The sequence below is a fragment of the Leucoraja erinacea genome, chromosome 18 (assembly GCF_028641065.1).
Source record: "Leucoraja erinacea ecotype New England chromosome 18, Leri_hhj_1, whole genome shotgun sequence".
Classification (NCBI taxonomy): Eukaryota; Metazoa; Chordata; class Chondrichthyes; order Rajiformes; family Rajidae; genus Leucoraja; species Leucoraja erinaceus.
In genome coordinates this window covers 114264-134016 of record NC_073394.1, presented here as the reverse complement: position 1 = coordinate 134016, position 19753 = coordinate 114264, and the positions used below count along the sequence as shown (strand labels likewise).

The following is a 19753-nucleotide window of genomic DNA, read 5'->3' as shown; positions in this document are numbered from 1 at the left end:
CCGGCATGGTGATGAATCCCGGCCCCGGCATGGTGATGAATCCCGGCCCCGGGATGGTGATGAATCCCGGCCCCGGCATGGTGATGAATCCCGGCCCCGGCATGGTGATGGTGAATCCCGGCCCCGGGATGGTGATGAATCCCGGCCCCGGCATGGTGATGAATCCCGGCCCCGGGATGGTCATGGCTCCCTGGGGTGACTCTGCAACACGTTCATACCCGCGACTTCCTGGTCTGGTCAATCTTCAACATCATCCACTTCAATATCTTCTGCCTCGGATTCATCGCGGTGGCTTTCTCAGTCAAGGTAAAGCGAGCAGAGGCGACGGGTTGGGTTGGTGGCAGATTCGGACTTCTCCCTGTGACAGAGACGTTGGATGTGGAAAATATGTTTCTTCTAGGGTAATCTGAACTAGAAAAACAAGTGGCTCCCTATTTATGGGAGAGACCAGGGTCTGTTTATGGGAGAGACCAGGGTCTGTTTATGGGAGAGACCAGGTTTTTTTTCGCAAAGGACCACACAATTTCAGAGCCTTCTCTACAATGAGAAGCACGACCTGAGTGATGATGTAGACTTCTCCTGTAGAGCCATGTTTTCCATCTTGATGCTGGTATTTTGGAAGGTTGCTGGTGTTTATAACAGGGAAAAGGCAGAGACTGTATGCAGGTCAGTCCACCTGACGCCAGTGCTGGGAAAAGGATTGGAAACATTGAAGCCGGCTTGCATCGGCATCAGAGGCAGAGCAGACATTCACCAGCTGGTTACTCTGAACCTGATCTTGTTGAAGTGAACGCTGTGGGTAATGCCAGAGATGATTGACGGGCAGTGAAGGTGAAGGAAGTGCTTAGATTTTGTCTTGGAGAACAGGAGGTTCCAATTAAGGTCTACCAAGTTCCTAATGGCACAGAGAGAGAGCGAGAGAGTAGATGGACGGCACTATTACCCCTGAGATGGTCACTATTGTTGTATTGCCTCCTTCTTATTTCCTGAATTTAACCTCGTGAGATCTTTCTCCATCACTTGGTGAACCTGTTATTGGAACTGATAGGGACACAAATTCCAGCAATTCACAGTCGAAGGCAACCTTGAGACGGGTCATCCTGAAGTCACCTGTCCAGTTACAGGTCACCTGTCCAGTTACAGGTCATGGTTTATCCGCTGACCACCTGTCATCCTGAACTTTTGGTTTATGTTAATCTTTAATTTACTTAAGACAACTTATCTAACGTATCTTGTAGGTATGTTACAAAACGTACCTGAATCGTGGCTGAGCATCTGCCCCTCCCCTTGTGTGTGATTTTGGAGCTGTTTGGAGGGGGCGGGTTTAAAACCCAATTTTTACTAGGCTGTTCCAATCGCAGATGTTCAGCCTAGTAAATCATTAACGGAGAATCGCTGCAAGACCCGGTCCCAAAAGCTATTATTAGTTTTATAGTCCTCGAAGAGTAGATTTAATAAATTTAAAAGCTCTCGTTCAGTTCGCAAGCTCTGGCAGCCCCAGGGTTTTATAAAGCAAACAATTAAAGGTATGTACCTTATTTTTACATTAAATGGGGCATGTATATTACCCTATAATTATAATTTTCTATAGCGAGTAGCTCATTTTGGGCTTTTTATATCCCCCAGTATTTTTCTCGGCATTTGAGGGCACTAATCCAGCGCGCTGTCAACATTCTAAACCTGCGCGTTCCACATGAACCCACTAGAAAACCGATTTAAATGGGCATTTATTTACAGCAATTGAACACTAAATTCCTTCCATTTGGCCTATAAATTAATGTAAATTAGATATAAAAATCATGTTATATTGTGAATTATTTGTGAATAATCTTTGGACACTTAGGCTATTTAAAAATGTTAATCTTTCCTTAAGAAATGTGCTTTTGATTATCCAAGATCACAGCTTTTTTGTAATGCCCATTGAAAATCAATAGGGAACAAGATGCTAATTTCCGAGTATGAAAATGGTCATAACTTTCTTAATACTTGAGATATGAAAGTGAATTTGGTGTCAAATTAAACTTATTGTTATGCTTTATCTGATGGGATAAATTGCAGACTTGATTTTTTAAATCTCAAAATTTTGTAACATTGCTATATCTTGTCAGCCGCTTCTCCTTCAGAGCCAGGACAGAATAGAAATATGTCTTTGGGACGTGGGAGGAAACTGGACGAGCTTGCCATAAGGTTGGGACAGACATGGTGGGCCTATTCCTGGGCTGTACTGTTCTATGTTCTAACCCTAACCAGAGTGACCTGAAACACTCCTTGAGGAGAACCTAACATTCCACATGTGCATGGGAGCTACAAGGGGAGGTTGGACACATTTTGGATTGTTTTCTCAATATTAGATTGTTGGATTGTTTTATAAATATAAAATCATAGCGCAAAGGTTCAAGGTCAGAGGGGCATTATAAAGGAGATGTGTGAGGCAAAGTGGTGGGTGCCTGCAACAACCTGGTGGGTGTGGTGGTGGAAGTGGCTATGATAGCAATGTTTAAGAGGTATTGAGACACACAAGCAGTGAAGGAAGGGATATGGACCATCTACAGATGTGACTGTGGACCACAGGGACTTTTTCTCTGTTGTAGCTTCTAGGACTCCTGGGAATCCCCAGCTCTAAATGAGGCAAGAGAATGGTGTTGCAAACTTCAGCTCCATGCCATGGGAGCAAGACCCATTGGTGAAATTTGGTGGAAGGAGTGATCCCACACTTCAATCACTGCCAGTTCCACCGGTGGTGGTGTCTGTGTTTTCCACAATGGCCTTGGCCCCATCATAACATACAGGACTGGACTGGAAACTTTCCCTTCCTCCCTGCATCCTTTGTAACCCCCACCCCCAGTCTAATCACACTATCTCCTCTCTTCCCCACTGTTTAATTCCACTCTCCCCTTATTCACATCTTTAATGTTTCATATAATGGAATCCCACTCACTCCACCCAGTTTAATCTAATTTTCCCCTTACTCTGACCTTTAATATCTTTTTTTTTTCTGCCATGGCAAAGTAAATTGATTTTATTAAGGAAAGGATACCAAAAGCCTGGAACCTATAGACAGGAAGCTTCACACCTGTGGCAGGTAAGTAAGGGGCCTGTCCCACAAGCATGCGACTCCATGCAGCAAGTGCGACCTAACGTGGTCGCTTGAGCCTCGAGGGGCCGGTCCAACTTCGATCGCCGGAGCTGTATGGAGTTGTGCGGAGCTGGTCCCGGCTCCGAAAAACAGACACTGTCCAAAATGTCCGCGCGGCAACGGCCTCCCGGCCTGCAGCCACATTGAGGCCGTACGTCACGCGCGACCTTCCCGCGGACTTGGCTCGAACTTCACGTCACTCACTCGACTGCCGCGCGGCCCCCGCTTCCGGTTTGGTCACGCTCGCCACATACAGGTTGCATGCTCGTGGGACAGGCCCTTTTCTGGAGGGGATTCTGAGAGGTAAGATCTATAAGCATTTGGAAAGATGGGGGTTGATTTGGAATGGTCAACATGGTTTTGTGCGTGGGAAATCATTCTCGGGAATTTGATGTAACTTTTGGCAGAAGTAACCAAGAATGTTGAGGAGAACAGGGCTGTAGGTGCTGTCTACGCGGACTTCAGAAGGACTTTTGATAAAGTTCCACATAATAGGTTGGTCTGGCAGATTAGAATGCATGAGTTTATACAGAATTGGCTTCTTGGTCAGAAGCAGAAGGTGAAGGTGGAGGGTTTTTAGACTGGATGCCTGTGATGAATGATGTGCCACAAATTGCTGCTGGGACCATTGCTGTTTATCATCTACAATATGAATGAAAATGTGGCATGATTAGTAAGTTTTTAACTGGCACAAGAATCTATGATATCAAAGACAATGAAACTTGGTTGTCAAGAATTGCAGTGGTATCTTGATTGGCTGTGGAAGTGGCAAGTTAAGTTAAGGAATGGCAAGTTAAGTTTAATTTGGATAATTGAGAAATTGCACTTTAGGAAGTAAAACAGCAATGGGACATTCACAGTAAATGGCAGGGGACTGGGGAATGTTATAGGGATGTGGGACTTAGGAGTACAAGTACTTGAGGTGAGAGGGAAAAGATTTAATGGGATCCTGAGGGGCAACTTTTTCATGCAGTGTGGTGGAATAACACAATTTAAAAGACATTTGGACAGATTTAGAGCGATACTAGACCAAGTGCAGCCCCGTTTCGTCTGCTCCCCCAACACACCCGTTCCCTACCTGTCCCCACACAGGAGGCATGGTCTTCCAACTCCAGCCGTTCCCGAACGTAAGATTCAAACACTCCCCTGCCTCCCCCAGCAGTGAGCTTTAAAAACATTCCAACTGCACTTGCCCTGTTTGCTGCAATAGCAATTCTCCTTCCCCCTCCTGTGAGGTGAAAAGTTCAGAGAGTTCCTGTGTCAATAGACAACAGGTTCAGGAGTAGGCCATTCGAGCCAGCACCGCCATTCAATGTGATCATGGTTGATCATCCCCAATCAATACCCCGTTCCTGCCTTCTCCCCATATCCCCTGACTCCGCTATCTTTAAGAGCCCTATCTAGCTCTCTTGAAAGTATCCAGCGAACCAGCCTCCACCGTCCTCTGAAGCAGAGAATTCCACAGACTTACCACTCTCTGTGAGAAAAAGTGTTTCCTCATCTCCGTTCCAAATGGCTTACTCCTTATTCTTAAACTGTGACCCTTGGTTCTGGACTCCCCTAACATTGGGAACTTGTTTCCTGCATCTGGAGTGTCCAAACCGTTAACAATCTTATATGTTTCAATAAGGGTCCCTCTCATCCTTCTAAATTACAGAGTGTACAAGCCCAGCCGCTCATTCGCTCAGCATATGACAGTCCTGCCATCCCGGGAATTAACCTTGTAAACCTATGCTGCACTCCCTCAATAGCAAGAATGTCCTTCCTCAAATTAGGGGACCAAAACTGTGCACAATACTTCAGGTGTGGTCTCTCTAGGGCTCTGTACAACTGCAGATGGACCTATTTGCTCCTATACTCGACTCCTCTTGTCATTCACTTTCTTCACTGCCTGCTGTACCTGCATGCTTACTTTCATAGGGTGATGAACAAGGACCCCCAGTTCCCGTGTACTTCCCCTTTTCCCAACTTGACGCCATTTAGATAGTAATCTGCCTTCCTGATTTTGCTACCAAAATCGATAACCTCACATTTATCCACATTAAACGTCATCTGCCATGCATCTGCCCACTCCCCCAACCTGTCCAGGTCACCCTGCATTCTCATAGCATCCTCCACAGTTCACACTGCCACCCAGCTTTGTTCATCTGCAAATTTGCTAATGTTACTTTGAATCCCTTCATCCAAATCATTGATGTATATTGTAAATAGCTGCGGTCCCAGCACCGAGCCTTGCGCTACCCCACTAGTCACTGCCTGCCATTCTGAAAGGGACCCGTTAATCCCTACTCTTTGTTTCCTGTCTGCCAACCAATTCTCTATCCATGTCCGTACCCTACCCCCAAGACCATGTGCTCTAATTTTGCCCACTAATCTCCTATGTGGGACCTAATCAAATGCTTTCTGAAAGTCCAGGTACACTACATCCACTGGTTTCCCTTGTCCATTTTCCTAGTTACATCCTCAAAAAATTTCTGAGGATTAGACGAGCATTATTTCCCCTTCGTAAATCCATGCTGACTCGGACCGACCCTGTTACTGCTATCCAAATGTGTGGCTATTTCATCTTTTATAATTGACTCCAGCATCTTTCCTACCACCGATGTCAGGCTAACTGGCCTATAATTACCTGTTTTCTCTCTCCTGCCTTTCTTAAAAAGTGGGATAACATTAGCTACCCTCCAGTCCACAGGCTTTATTTTTAAAGCTTTAATCGTGAATAACGTGAATAATGAAATCTTCAGTGAAGCTGACCACTGCAACCAAGTCATTGTGAGGTCATCAGTTGAAGCTGGTCTGAAGCTGACCACTGCTAGCCAAGTCATTGTGAGGTCATCAGTTGAAGCTGGTCGTTTTTAATTCAAAGTCTTTTGATGTTTTTAAACTTCTTACTTTTTAATCAGTAATAAGATGAGAAATAAAGCATAAAAAGTTCAGATAAGGTGGACTCGGCCTAGAGGGGAAATATGTGAATCAGAATATGTAAAAATGTTAGGTACACAAAGGCTGGAGAAACTCAGCGGGTGCAGCAGCATCTTCAGTTTGAAGAAGGGTTTCGGCCCGAAACATTGCCTATTTCCTTCGCTCCATAGATGCTGCTGCACCCGCTGAGTTTCTCCAGCATTTTTGTCTACCTTCGATTTTCCAGCATCTGCAGTTCCTTCTTAAACAACATGTAAAAATGTTATTGTTTCCACGTAGTGTTTTTGCAAAGATGTAAAGACAGCCACAAATTCACACACACATATATACACACGTACAAGATCAGACTTTCAATAAGTATATGATGATTTGATGTGATGGGCCAAACATGGGCAGGTGGGACTAGTGTTGTTGGGGCACCTTGGACAGCATGGGCAAGCTGGGTCAAAGGACTGTTTTTCGTGCTGTATTACATAGTTCCATGAAAATGGCATTGCGAGTAGATAAGGTAATGAGGAAGGGTTTTGTCATTACTAATGGTATTGAGTATAGGAGTCAGGATGTCATGTTGCAATTCTCGAAAGATATTGGTGGGCAGGCGAGTACTTTGAGATCACATCTAGCCTCTTGCTCTTCATAGAACAGGGGTGAATATAAGCATGCAGAGAATAGATAGGGTGAATGAATAGTCTTTTTTCCCAGGGCTGGGGAATCAGAGGTTTAAGATGAGGGGAATGAATTAATAGGTATCTCAGGCGGACCTTTTTCGCAGAAATGGTTTGGGTATATGGAATGAACTGCCAGGTAAAGTAGTTGAGATGGGAAACAATATTTTAAAAACACTTGGACATTCATGGATAGGAAATACTTAGAGATATGGGCCAATGGGTCTAGCATCGATGGGGCATCTTGGCCTACATATACATATTGTGCTGAAGGGCCGGTTTCTGTGCTGTATGTCTAGTATCAACCTCTGATCATCTCCTCTGTTGCTTCACGTCTATTTTCTTTGCCTTCCAGGCCAGAGACCGAAGGTTTGTTGGTGATCAGAATGGAGCCAAACACTATGGCAACACAGCTAAACACCTCAACATTGCAGCAACTGTTCTCACTTGCATTCTCTACTTAATATTGATTATTTTAGTATTTTTTGGTGCTTTTACTGCAGCATATTATGGGTAAAAGCACCCTGTGGGGATGGGACAAATCAATGCTTCCCTGTAGATCCTGGACTCCTTGACCTTCATGACTGCTGTCCAGTATCGTGTGAATGAGAGTTCAAAATATAGTGATGGTGAAGATTTATTATTGAGCATTGAAGTGAGCATGCTTCATGTTTGTATTTGGGCCTTGTGGCAAAGTTCATGCCATCTCAACAACTGATCAAGAACAATTGTCTCTAATATCAGTGCTTTATTATTCTGCTTCTCTCTATAACTTGTCAGTTCCTCATCATCCCAGACCCTGTCAAACCCTTTGACAATTTTTATGGAACACCTGCCATGGTCTTTTCAGATCAAGACAGATCTGAGTGAAAAGATGCATCTAACCAGGGTATTGGCTGTTACAAAATTGGCCTAGTGGAGAGTTGAGGCGGAGACTATGACCAAAGCTGTGCTGCAGGGATTGGTGCCAGATCATGGTTTCATCATTTGCTCATCATTTATATTATTGATTTGGATGAGAACATGGGCAGCATGATTGGTAAGTTTGCAGATTACACCAAATTTGGTGGTGAGGTGGACAGTGAAGAAGGTTGTACAAGAATATAGCAATCTATTTCAATTTGGAAAGTGGGCCAAGTAGAAAGTAATGTGGAGCATGCACAGTGATTGGCAGGTCCCTCGGGAGTGTGTAGAGCAGAATGACCTTGTGGAAAGTAGTTTGAAGTAGTAGTGTCTGAAGAAGGGTCTCGACCCGAAACTTCACCTATTCCTTCGTTCCATGGATGCTGCCTCACCCGCTGAGTTTCTCCAGCATTTTTGTCTACCTTCTGGAAAGTAGTGTTTTTAGACACAAAATAAAACAACAAACAAAAACAGAGATGTAATGCTGAGGCTCCGAGGCGCTGGTCAGGCTGCATTTGGAGTATTGTGAGTGGTTTGGGCCCCATATCTGAGGAAGAATGTGCCGGCTCTGGAGAGAGTCCAGAGAAGGTTTACAAGGATGATTCCAGGAATGAGTGGGTTAGCATATGATGAGCACTTGACAGCACTGGGCCTTTACTCGCTGGAGTTTAGAAGAATGAGGGCGAACCGCATTGAAACTTGCAGAATAATGAAGGGCACAGATGGAGTGAAGGTGGGGATGGTGGGAGAGTCTAGGACCAGAGATCAGAGAATTAAAGGGCGCTCTTTTAGAAAGGAGGCAAGGAGGAACTTCTTTAGTCAGAGAGTAGTTAATCAGTGGAACTCATTGTCACAGAGGGATATGGTGGCCTAGTCTGTGGGTATTTGTAAGGCAGAGATAGATAAACTCTTGATTAGAACGGATGTTAAGGGGAGAAGACACAAAAATTGGATTAGGAAGCAGAGATCAGCCATGATTGAATGGCGGAGTAGACTCGATGGGCCGAATGGCTATAACTTGTGAACTTGTGAAAACGGCTTGTAGATCAGTGGTGAGTCTATCAAACAAGTTGGTTTATTAAAGGCCTTATGCATATCCTTATCAATGTGAGGAGACTCAAATTGCTTCAACAAGTCAGAGTATTTTGATATTCCTCATTACACAATAGTTTCTTGTGGAGTTGAAATAAATCATTAATCAATGTATTTGTAACTTTCCATCTTTGTCATTCGTCAAAGTTAACTTTAACTTTGCATTTTTTGTTTTGAAAATCTTTCCCAAATATCTAACAAAGAAATACCATATATGTCAAGGAAACGTCTGAAGAAGGGTCTCGACCCTAAAAGTCACCCATTCCTTCTCTCCAGAGATGCTGCCTGTCCCGCTGAGTTGCTCCAGCATTTGTGTCTACCATAGATGTCAGTCACTGTAGGGCAAGTTGATTCTACTCACTAAATGGTGTCCCCTCATTAAAGAGGTGGTTCGTTAACCTTTCAGGGACTTGCCAACTAAACATTGAAAATGAGCAGCTGTAATCTCAAGATTGCAATAGGTAAGAGGCTAGACAGACCTGCAAAGGGCTATTCTCCCCTCCACAGCTGAGAAAGCCTGCTTTTCAGCAGAATGTTACAGATTACATTCTATGTTGGCCATTTTCCCCATCATGCTTCCTCAGTTTGTAAACTCTAGGGTTAAACAAATTATAACCTAATCATCTTCCTTATAATTCTCAAAATTCCCGACCACAGCGTTCTTACCTTCATGGGCTTATGTATTGAATATAGTGGGGATGTTGTTGTACAACTTACTGTATTTATTGATATTGGTTTATTCTTGTCACATGTATCAACGTACAGTAAACTTTGTGATTAAACCATTCGATACATGAGAACAATAAAGCCATTCACAACTACAACAGGTGGTGCAAAGAGAAAAATCTATATCTATGATTTGGATGAGGACATACAAGGCAAGATTAGCAAGTTTGCAGATGATACAAAAGTGGGTGGTTTTACAGATAGTGATGATGGCTGTGAAAAATTGCAGCAGGATCTTGATCGATTGGCTAGGTGGACTGAGGAATGATTGATGGAATTTAATACAGAGAATTTTGAGGTGTTGATTATTGGGAAGTCTAACATGGGCAGGACCTACACAGTGAATGGTAGGGCTCTGTGGAGTCCTGTAAATTAGAGGGATCTAGGGGTACAGGTGCATGGTTCCTTGAAGGTGGTCACAGGTAGATAGGGTTGTCAAAAAGGCGTTTGGCACATTGACCTTCGTCAGTCAACGCCTTGAGTATAGAGGTTGAGAGGTCGTGTTGTTTTACTCAGATAGTGGTAGCTGTGTGGAATGAGATTCCAGTGGAAGTGGTGGAGGCAGGTTCAATTTTATCATTTAAATCAGTGGAAAGGTATATGGGCGGGAAAGGTTAGTGTAGGCGGCGCGACTCTCGTCAGCAGCGGCCTCTGCAGCCCGTCTGCGTTTTTATTATTTTTTGTCTATGTTTTTATGTAGTTTTTGTTATTGTTTGTTGGGGTGTGTGTGTGGGGGGGGGGGGGGGGGGTGGGAGGGAGGGGGTAACTTTTAAATCTCTCCCTGCACGGGAGACCCGACCTTTTCTTTGTCGGGTCTCCGTTGTCGTTGTGGCTGCAATGAGGAGCGGCCTCCAACAGGAGAAGACCAGGGACTCTGGTGCCGACGACTCACCTCACCGTCATGGAGCTGGCCGAGTCCAGAGCGGGTGGAGCGGTGGTGGAGCGCTGCTGCTGCTGCGGCCCGACCTCCGGAGATTCGGAGGCTGCAACTGCGGGTCTGGCGGACGGCGGCACCGGGAGCCCTGGGTCACTGGAGGGAGACCGCTTTTCAGGGCTCCCGCAACGCGACTTCTCCCGCCCGAGTTGCGGGGTCGAAGAGCTCCTGGAGCGGGGCCTCACAGCACCGCCCCGCGCGGCTTGGAATGGCCACAGGACTCTGCGAGCGCACGCCGGGGGCTCTAACATCAAGACCCGGTGTGCGACCTTGCATCACCCAGCGTGGATTTAATGGCCGCGGGACAACCGCCATCACCAGCCGGGGGCTTTGACTTTGACTCTCTGCCATCGGGGGGGGGGGGGGGAGAATGCAGGGGAGAGATAAGTTTTTTTTGGCCTTCCATCACAGCGATGTGATGGATGTTTATGTAAATTATGTTGCGTCTTGGGTCTATTTGTTTGTAATGTATGGCTGCAGAAACGGCATTTCGTTTGGACCTCAAGGGGTCCAAATGACAAATAAATTGTATTGTATTGTAAAGGAATGGAGGGTTATGGTCTGAGTGCAGGTAGATGGGACTGGGTGAGAATAAGTGTTCGGCACGGACTAGAAGGGCCGAAATGGCCTGTTTCCGTGCTGTAATTGTTATTTGGTTTATATGGTTATATGGAGGAAGGTGTGGGTCAGAGGCGGATGTAGGGAGGGTGGGACTGAGGATAGAGTGCGGTGATTGGAGGAGGGAGACGTGGCACAGACCTGCGCCTCATCCGCAGCCAGGGTTGATCTCCGGTGTTGTCCGGTCCCCACCTGAGTGCCCTCCCCCCCCCCCTCCCCCTCCACCCCTACGCGCGGGGGTGGCCAGAGACATCAGGAGTCAGATGGGCGCGATGCCCCCAGGCCCACAGCCAGCGCAGAGAAGCAGCGCTAAGTCCAGCTCAACTCTGCCTGTCCCGCCAGGTTAACCTACAGCCTTGCCTGGACTTGCGGGAAATATGGCCCAGGTTTACAGCCAGCACGCTGTAGCCCCATCAGTCCAGGCAGGGCTGTAGGTTAACCCGGAGAGCCAGGCAGAGTTCAGCTGCATTTAGCGCTGGATTGAGCCTCCAAAGCCTCGCCCGTTGGTGAGTGAGTGTGCGCATGCACGCGCGGCTGCCAAGATATTGTGTCCCACGTCCCCCGGTCCCCTCCATATTTCGATAGCGATTTCCGTGCCTGGAGGGGAGATCTTATAAAGGTGTATAAAATCATGAGAGGAATAGATCATGTAGAGGCACAGAGTCTCTTGCCCAAAGTAGGTAAATCGAGGACCAGGTGATTGGGGAATCAAGGGAGATGGTTGTCGAAGGCATGGTTAGTAAGTTTGCAGATATCATGGAATTTGGTGGAGTTACTGACAGTACGGAGGGTGGTTTTAAGACTAGGTAATATCAATGTGTTTGTGAAAGGGGCTGAGACATGGGGAATTGAGTTTAATCCAGATCAAGACTCTTAACAGCATTGCAGAGAGATTGTGTAGTCCAAGTTCATAGGTCACTGAAGGAGGCAACAGGTACAGAGGGTGGTTAAGAAAGCTTATGGTATGGTTGCCCTCATTGCTGTAGACAATAAATACAAGAGTCAGGAAGTTATGATGCAGCTCAATAAGACTTTGGTTAGGCCACATTTGAATTTTTGCATACAATTCTGATTGCCTAGAAAAACATGGAGGCTTTAGAAAGGATGCTGAGGATGTTTACATGAATTCTGCCTGAAGAAGAAGCTACAAGTGAAGGATGGATAGACTTAGATTGTTTTCTCTGGAACATCAGAGATTGAGGGAAGAATTGTGAGAGACAGCGATCAGATCCTTTTTACCAGGGTGGAAATTTCCAGCATTAAGGGTCATAGGTGTCGGGTAAGAGGCAGAACGTTCAATAGGGGTGTGATGGGCAAGTTTCTTTTTACAGAGTGTGATAGTGGCATGGAACATACTGCCAGGGGTGGTGGTGGAGGAGGCAGATATGATTGTAGTGTTTAACAGGCTTTTGGATAGGCTCATGGAAGTGCAGGAAATAGAGGGATATGGATGGCGTGGATCAGTTTAAATTGGCATCATGTTTGGCACGAACATAGTGGGTCGAGGGAACGTTCCTGTGCTGTTCAATGTTCTATGTAAATGTGACGTTATGGTTATTGGGAGTGCTAATGAGTTTAGGACAGACACAACAAATTATAGTCCTAGGGTGTATTAAAGAACAGTGTAGCGGATTCTTGAGAGAGCCCGGTATGAAGGCGAGCAGCCAGGCATAAATAAGTAAAGGCTTTCATGAGCACACCACACTACTCTCCGCTTCAGTGAGAGACTGAAGACTGGTCTCGAGCCAAAAATCCCTGCTCTTATATTCATAGCTGGGAGCCTCCACCGGACCTGTCCATCAAGTGCCGAGGGGGATGAACCAGGGAGTGGCGTACTCCCCAGGAACACCCACAACAGAGTGATTTGGGTGCATTGGGTGGGTGATTGCTACCTTCACTTGGTCCGCCCTGTTTCGACTAATTCAATCAATCCAGCGTGCACAATCAAATAGAACAAGTTGCCCGACAACATTAGGCTGTGCACGCCATACGCAAGAAGAAGAAGAAGTGATTTGGGTGCACAAGACAAAGTGGATATGCAGGAATAAAGACACAATGTTGGAGTAACTCAGCGGGTCAGGCAGCGTCTCTGGAGAACATGGATAGGTGACAATCCGGTTTGAGAACCTTCTTTCGCCTGATATTGGGAGGGGGGGTGGAGGCAGAGAGGTGGGCCTGGCAAGCCTGGTGAGTGATAGGTGAGGGAAGGGGAGGGGAGGGGAGGGGGGATTTGATAGCTAGAAAATTGGACAAAGGCCAGAGATGAAGAGACAAAAGATGGTGAACAATCTGAAGCCAGGGGTAGGTGGGAGGAGACTGGGGAGAATTGGATGCATATACACAGTGGGTGGGGCACAGGGAGTGAGGGAGGGAGGGAGGGGGTGAGAGATTTGATAGCTAGAAAATTGGACAAAGGCCAGAGATGCTTGATTAATTACCTGAAATTGTAGAATTCAGTTTTCCATACCACTGGTGTAAGCTGCCCAAGTGGAATATGAGATGCTGTTTTCTAATTTGTGCTGGGCCTCACTCTGACAATGAAGAATGCCCAGGACAAAGGGCGGCAACTGAGAGATCCAAAAGCCTTGGTGGGCTGAGCGCAAGTGTTCAGTTACCACATGATTGTGTGATTTGTTTGCTTTTTTTTATTGCTATGACTATATGGTAACGACATTAAGTTCACAATTTTTTTTGAATGACAAATCAAATCAATTCAATTCAAGTCCACTTTTGGTCTTGCCAATATAAAGGAGACACATTGAGAACACCTCATGCAGTAGAAGAGGTACACATGCTCCTCTCACCTGGAAGGACAAATATAAGAATCTCTTGCTATTGTACCTGGGGAGGGGACTGTTTGGGTGGGAAGGAATGTGTCAAACAAGGAGTTGTAGAGGGAGCAGTCTATGTGGAAGGTGGAAATGTTAGGTAGAGATGGGAAGGTGTGACTAGTGGTGGGATCACGTTGAAAGGTCGGAAGGTGATATGTTGGATGTGGATGCTGGTGGGGAGAAAGGTGAGGGCCAGGTACTCTCTATACTTCTATCTGGGGAAGAGGGGGCATAACTACAGGACACGGGCAACATGGGTGGGGGATCCAGCTATGACAGCAGGGGCAAACCACATTTACTAATGAGGCTACCTTGGGATATTGAATAAAAAAGCAGGGATGTATGCTCCAACTTTATAAAACTGGTTAGACCTCAGCTGTGTGCATCTCTGGTCACCACATTATAGGATGGATGTGAGTATATTAGAGGGTGCAGAGGAGATCCATGAGGATGTAGAAGGGACAGAGAGGTTCTGTTATGAGGAAGAATCTGTTCTCCTGGGAAAGGAGGATGTTTAGCGGGGACGTGTTTGAAGTGTTTAAAACTGAGTGGCACTGGAAGGGCAGACTTCAGGAAACTGTTCCCCATATCGGAGATGGAAAAAAGTTAGGAGACTAAAGAGTAAAGGGTAAACGCTTTAGAGGACTGTGAGGGTGTTTTTCACCCAGAGAGCGGTACCAGCAATGAACTGCAGGCTGACAGGCAGAAGCAAAGTTGATAACGCATGAATTGTCTCATCATAAGTTATGGTCCAGGGGCTGGAAGATGGGGTTAGTATAATTGGGTGCTTACTGGTCAATATGAAGTGATGGGTGGAATGGCCTGTGTTCTGTGCTCTATGTGGTTATGAGACAGATGATTCTATTCCAGTGGCCTACGTAGTATAAACAGGACCAATTAGAATGGAGTTTGATGAGTGAGGTCTGGTGCATACTATGTTACACACGAGTCATAATCTGCAGAGACAAAGGATCGAGGCATGCTCAAGGAGGCTGCCTTTCTTTGGCCAGTAGGGACACAAGGGCTGAAATAGAGAAGTTAATGTCTGTGATTGTATTAGATATTGTGACCCCAGTCAGAACTTGTGTGTGAATGAAAGCAACTTGATGGGCCGAATGGTCTAATACTACTCCTATTCCTATGCCCAGTGAGACGATGCTCTACTCTACATCTCTGTCCAGTTTATAATTGTATTGTATTGTATTCAAATTTATTGTCATTGTCTCGATTAGAGACAACAAAATGAATTTTCCTTACAGGCAGTATCATAAAAATAAATAAATAATAAATAATAAAACATATTAAAAATAAAATTGAATTGAATTAAAAAAAGAAAAGCACAAACACAGAAAGTCCACGACACAACACAACACAGTGGCACCAAGGTGAGGAAGGCACCATAGTCCAGTCAACCTCCCCTCCGATCTTCCCAGATGTTCATCCGCGGTCTGGGCCTCCCGAGCACCCGCAGTCGCCGCCCCGGGTGGCCCAATGTTCAGGCCCTCACGCCGGGCTAGTGGAACGCTGAAACCGATCCCTGACGGTGAGCATCCTCCTCCTCAGTGGCCCGGACCTCCCGATCAGCCACCTCCCGCAGCCGGAGTCCGCAGCTCCTGAGTCCACAGGCCGAGCCGGGCAGAGTCGCAGGACCCCACGATGTTTGTCAGCGCCGCCCGCATTGGGGGCTCCGCAAACCGCAGCTCCATGATGTCGGTGCAGCAGGTCCAGCAATCCGGGCTCCAGACGGCGACCCCCGGTAAGGCATCGCCAGCCCCGCGATGTTCCAGCGCTGTCCCGCCGCTGCTGGAGCTCTGGTCGATCCCGGCAGGAAAGGCCGTGCCAATCCAGGTAGGTAGGCCGCTGGGGGGGGGGTGAGGACGCGACTCGAATAATAGTCGTGTCCTCTCCAGGAAGCGACTGAACGATGGTGTGCCCTGCACCGTGCCCTCTTCCCTACATAAAGACATTTAAAAAACATAAAAAACCCACTTTAACATAACTAAAAAAACAAAAAAACAAAAAGATACCGGGCTGAAGGTGGAGGCTGCTGGCACCAGCAGGATCGATGATTTATTATTGTCGTGTGTACTGAGCTACAGTGAAAAGCTTCTGTCCACCATGTTAGCAGAATCCTGGAATCTCATTAAAACACTATAATTGATCCATTAACTATCTCACCAAGGAGCATGGCAACAGGGTGGCAGCAATTTACCAGAACTCATTCGACACAGGAACCTAACTTTTTATATAATTGAATACAGAATTAATATTCTACAAACTTGTTATTAATAGCTCAATGTCTGCATTTTATTGAATAACTGCCTCTCAGCAACACCAAGCAAACATCAAGATTACAGACAGAAGGACACAGCCCCTCCACATCAAACACATATCCATCACAAAGGCATCGCCTCCATGGCCAATGTGACTATCTCTTCACTCCACAAGTTATTGTGAAGCTCCTGTTGCTCTTCTTGGACGATCACAGAGATAAATTTGCAACAAATACATACACGATCATGATTAGGAAGAATAGAATGCTCAGCGTTGTGGCTGCAATGTTGAATGATCGTGCTGTCGATCCATAATGGAGACCTCCTTCTACATCGCCCAGGAATTTACGATCTCTAGACTAAAGGAAAACAATAATAAATAGTCACGGCAAGATTTGGAAATCTAGGCAAGTGTGGTTAATATCTCAATGTTCATGAATTATCGGAAAGATAGTCACAATTGATATTTATGTTCCAATTGACATCACGTTCATTTTTTGTTGCTCATCAAATGCCTCCTCTCTGCAGTAATTTTCACTACAGTAGGTTACAGCTAAATTTTGGTCACACCATCAAAAATTGAAGCAACAGTTGTCTGTGATTCTAAACCAAAGACAAAATTATCCAAATTAACTGGGATCATTTGAAATAATATAATGTCTTTCATTGTCTTCTGCACATTCACGATTCAACATAAGAATGCTCTTAAATAGGAGGAAACCCACTATTCAATATGGACTGGATGAATACCGAGAGATTCTTTGCTGTCACCACTCCCTCAGGTATTGTGTTCAAGATTCCAACCACAACATGGATGAAAGCATTTTACAAAGTCACAGTCAGAGAGTCGTACAACATGGAAACAGGGGCTTTGGCACAATCTGTCCATGGTACCGAGTTTGCTCCATCTACGCTAGTCCCATTGGCCAGAATTTGGACCATATCTCTCTAAACATTTCCTATCCACGTACCAATCCAAATTAAATGTCATTTAAATGTTCTTATTGCACCTACCTCAACTACTTTCTTTGGCAACATGTTCCATGTTTCCACTACCTTCTGCATTGCAAAGTTGCCCCTCTTGTTCCTATGCATCCAGGTTAGAAACATAGAAACATAAAAAATAGGTGCAGGAGTAGCCCATTCGGCCCTTCGAGCCTGCACCGCCATTCAATATGATCATGGCTGATCATCCAACTCAGTATCCTGTACCTGCCTTCTCTCCATACCCCCTGATCCCCTTATAACTCCTTCTTAAATATAGCCAATGAACTGCCATCCAACTCAGTATCCTGTACCTAGTTTCCCCTTCTTGCCTTAAACCATGCCCTCCAGTTTTTGATTCTCCTAAACTGCATAAAATACTGAATTATTTGCCGTACCGATTCCTCACATTATTATATACACCATGATAATATCCACCCAAGTCTCTACAAACTCAGGACCCTCAGTCCCGGCTATGTTCTTGTAAATCCTCTCTGCACTTTTTACAGATTTGGCATTTTTCCTACTGCAGGGTGACCAGAATTTAACAGCATACCAGGCACCACTCTGCAGGGAGAATATGGAGACTTTGAAGTGAGCACTGCAGTGATTTGCCAGGATATTGATTGGATTGGAGAGTATTCGTTACAAGGAGAAGTTGGACAAACCTGGTAGAAGTAGAGGCATAGATAGAGGCATGCACAGAACACTTTTCCCGGTGTGGAAATATTAAATGCTAGAGGGCATAGCTTGATGTGACCTTTAAGCTTTAAGAGGAGAGCGTAAAGGAGTTGTATGAGCAAGATTTTCTTACACAGAGAGTGGTGGGTGCCTGGACCTACAGGGGAGGTGTGGTAGAAGTTGATGCCCTGACAACAATTGTGTGTAGCAAATGGGGTCGATTTCATTAGTATCATGACACACACAAGTGCTGGAGTAACTCAGGGGGTCAGGCAGTTTCTCTGGAGAAAATGAATGAACATAGAAACATAGAAAAAAGGTGCAGGAGTAGGCCATTCAGCCCTTCAAGCCAATACCACCATTCAATATAATCATGGCTGATCATCTAAAATCAGTACCCCGTTCCTGCTTTCTCCCCATATCCTTTGATTCCTTTAGCCCAAAGAGCTAAATCTAACTCTCTCTTGAAAACATCCAGTGAATTGGCCTCCACTGCCTTCTGTGGCAGAATTCCATCCATTCACAATTCTCTGGGTGAAAACGTTTTTCCTCATCTCAGTCCTAAATGGCCTACCCCTTATTCTTAAACTGTGACCCCTGGTTTTGGACTCCCCCAACACGGGGAACATTTTTCCTGCATCTAGCCTGTCAAATCCCTTAAGAATTTTACATGTTTCTATAAAATTCCCACTCATCCTTCTAAATTCCAGTGAATATAAGCCCAGTCAACCCATAGGCGATGCTTCGGATGGAGACCCTTCTTCGGTGCTGTACATCGCGATAAACTATTGGGGCGTTGTTTCCTGCGTATCTCTAAAGTTGCTGCCGGAGTTTCGTCAGCAGTAGGTCGACACATCACGGCGCGGCGCAGAGGGGGGATTGTACCATGTCGAGGATGAGGACACACCAGCCTGGTCAGCATGGTATATTGGGCCGAACGGCCTATTTTTTCCGTACAGTTCGATTCAGATCGAGAAGTACAACATCTTGAGCCGTAGGTTGCGGGAAACAAGGCAGAGTTGTTCCAAGTCAGGCTCAGGGGATAGGTTTAACTGAGAAGGTGATCCAAGGTAGAATTTGTCACCCGAGGTAGGAGTCGTGTACGCGCTGCCCGAGGGAGGGAGTTACATTACATTACAACTAGAACTGCGCCGAGGCACGGCTGGGAAATGTGATGTGTGGAGGCGGGACGCTCGGCATGAGCAAGGTGGGCCGAAGGGCCAGATTCTGGTCACCTTCCACTCTAACTTCCACCCTTGGGTTCCTCTCCCGTGGGCCCCCACCTCGCCCCACCCCCACCCCCCATCACCATGTCCTTCCCCCGGGTCTCGACCCCCACCCACCCCGCACTCACTTTGACCGAGTAGATGGTAGCGATCAAGCCCATGCAGCAGCAGTTCATGTAGGCCAGGTTGAACATGGACCAGGGCAAGTGGTCGCGGACCGGGGCGACCAGAACAGGCACTACGGCCGGCACCAGCACCGGCAGCGGCACCGGCACCGGCTGCTCCTCCTTCAGCTCCTTGTAGGCGAAGGCGCGGGGATTCATGCACACCACATCGGCTACACTCTCCATGTCTCTGAGCTCGGTCGCCGAGAGTTCGGAGTCTGTGGGTGGAGCTGTAGTCAGAGATATAGCGGAGCCAAGATACTCCTGGAGCCAACCCCTTTTGCAATAGTGACCATAATATGGTGGAATTTTGCATTAAGATGGAGAGTGACATGATTTAAGTCCTTAAATAGAAATAGTGGATACATTGGTGATCATTTTCCAATGTTCAATAGACTCAGGATCAGTTCCTGTGGATTGGAGGATAGCTAATGTTATCCCACTTTTCAAGAAAGGAGCGAGAGAGAAAACGGGGAATTACAGACCAGTTAGCCCGACATCGGTGGTGGGGAAGATGCTGGAGTCAATTATTAAAGAGGTAATAATGGGGTATTTCGATAGCAGTAAAAGGATTAGTCCAAGTCAACATGGATTTATG

The 19753-nt window shown here is 46.1% G+C and overlaps 2 protein-coding genes across 2 annotated transcripts; one reads left to right on the top strand and one right to left on the bottom strand.

The window, feature by feature from the left end:
* Window positions 1-7216, top strand: LOC129705532 (tetra-peptide repeat homeobox protein 1-like). The gene is made up of 2 exons (XM_055649102.1): window positions 1-306; window positions 7079-7216. Exons 1-2 carry the CDS (start codon window positions 6-8, stop codon window positions 7102-7104), a joined length of 327 nt encoding a protein of 108 aa, XP_055505077.1. The 5' UTR covers window positions 1-5; the 3' UTR covers window positions 7105-7216.
* An 8890-nt stretch (window positions 7217-16106) lies between these two features.
* Window positions 16107-19397, bottom strand: LOC129705531 (dispanin subfamily A member 2b-like). The gene is made up of 2 exons (XM_055649101.1): window positions 19120-19397; window positions 16107-16459 (listed from the first exon to the last, which is right to left on the bottom strand). The coding sequence occupies exons 1-2, from the start codon at window positions 19339-19341 to the stop codon at window positions 16310-16312; spliced, it is 372 nt and encodes a 123-aa protein (XP_055505076.1). The 5' UTR covers window positions 19342-19397; the 3' UTR covers window positions 16107-16309.
* Between the last annotated feature and the right edge of the window lie 356 nt (window positions 19398-19753).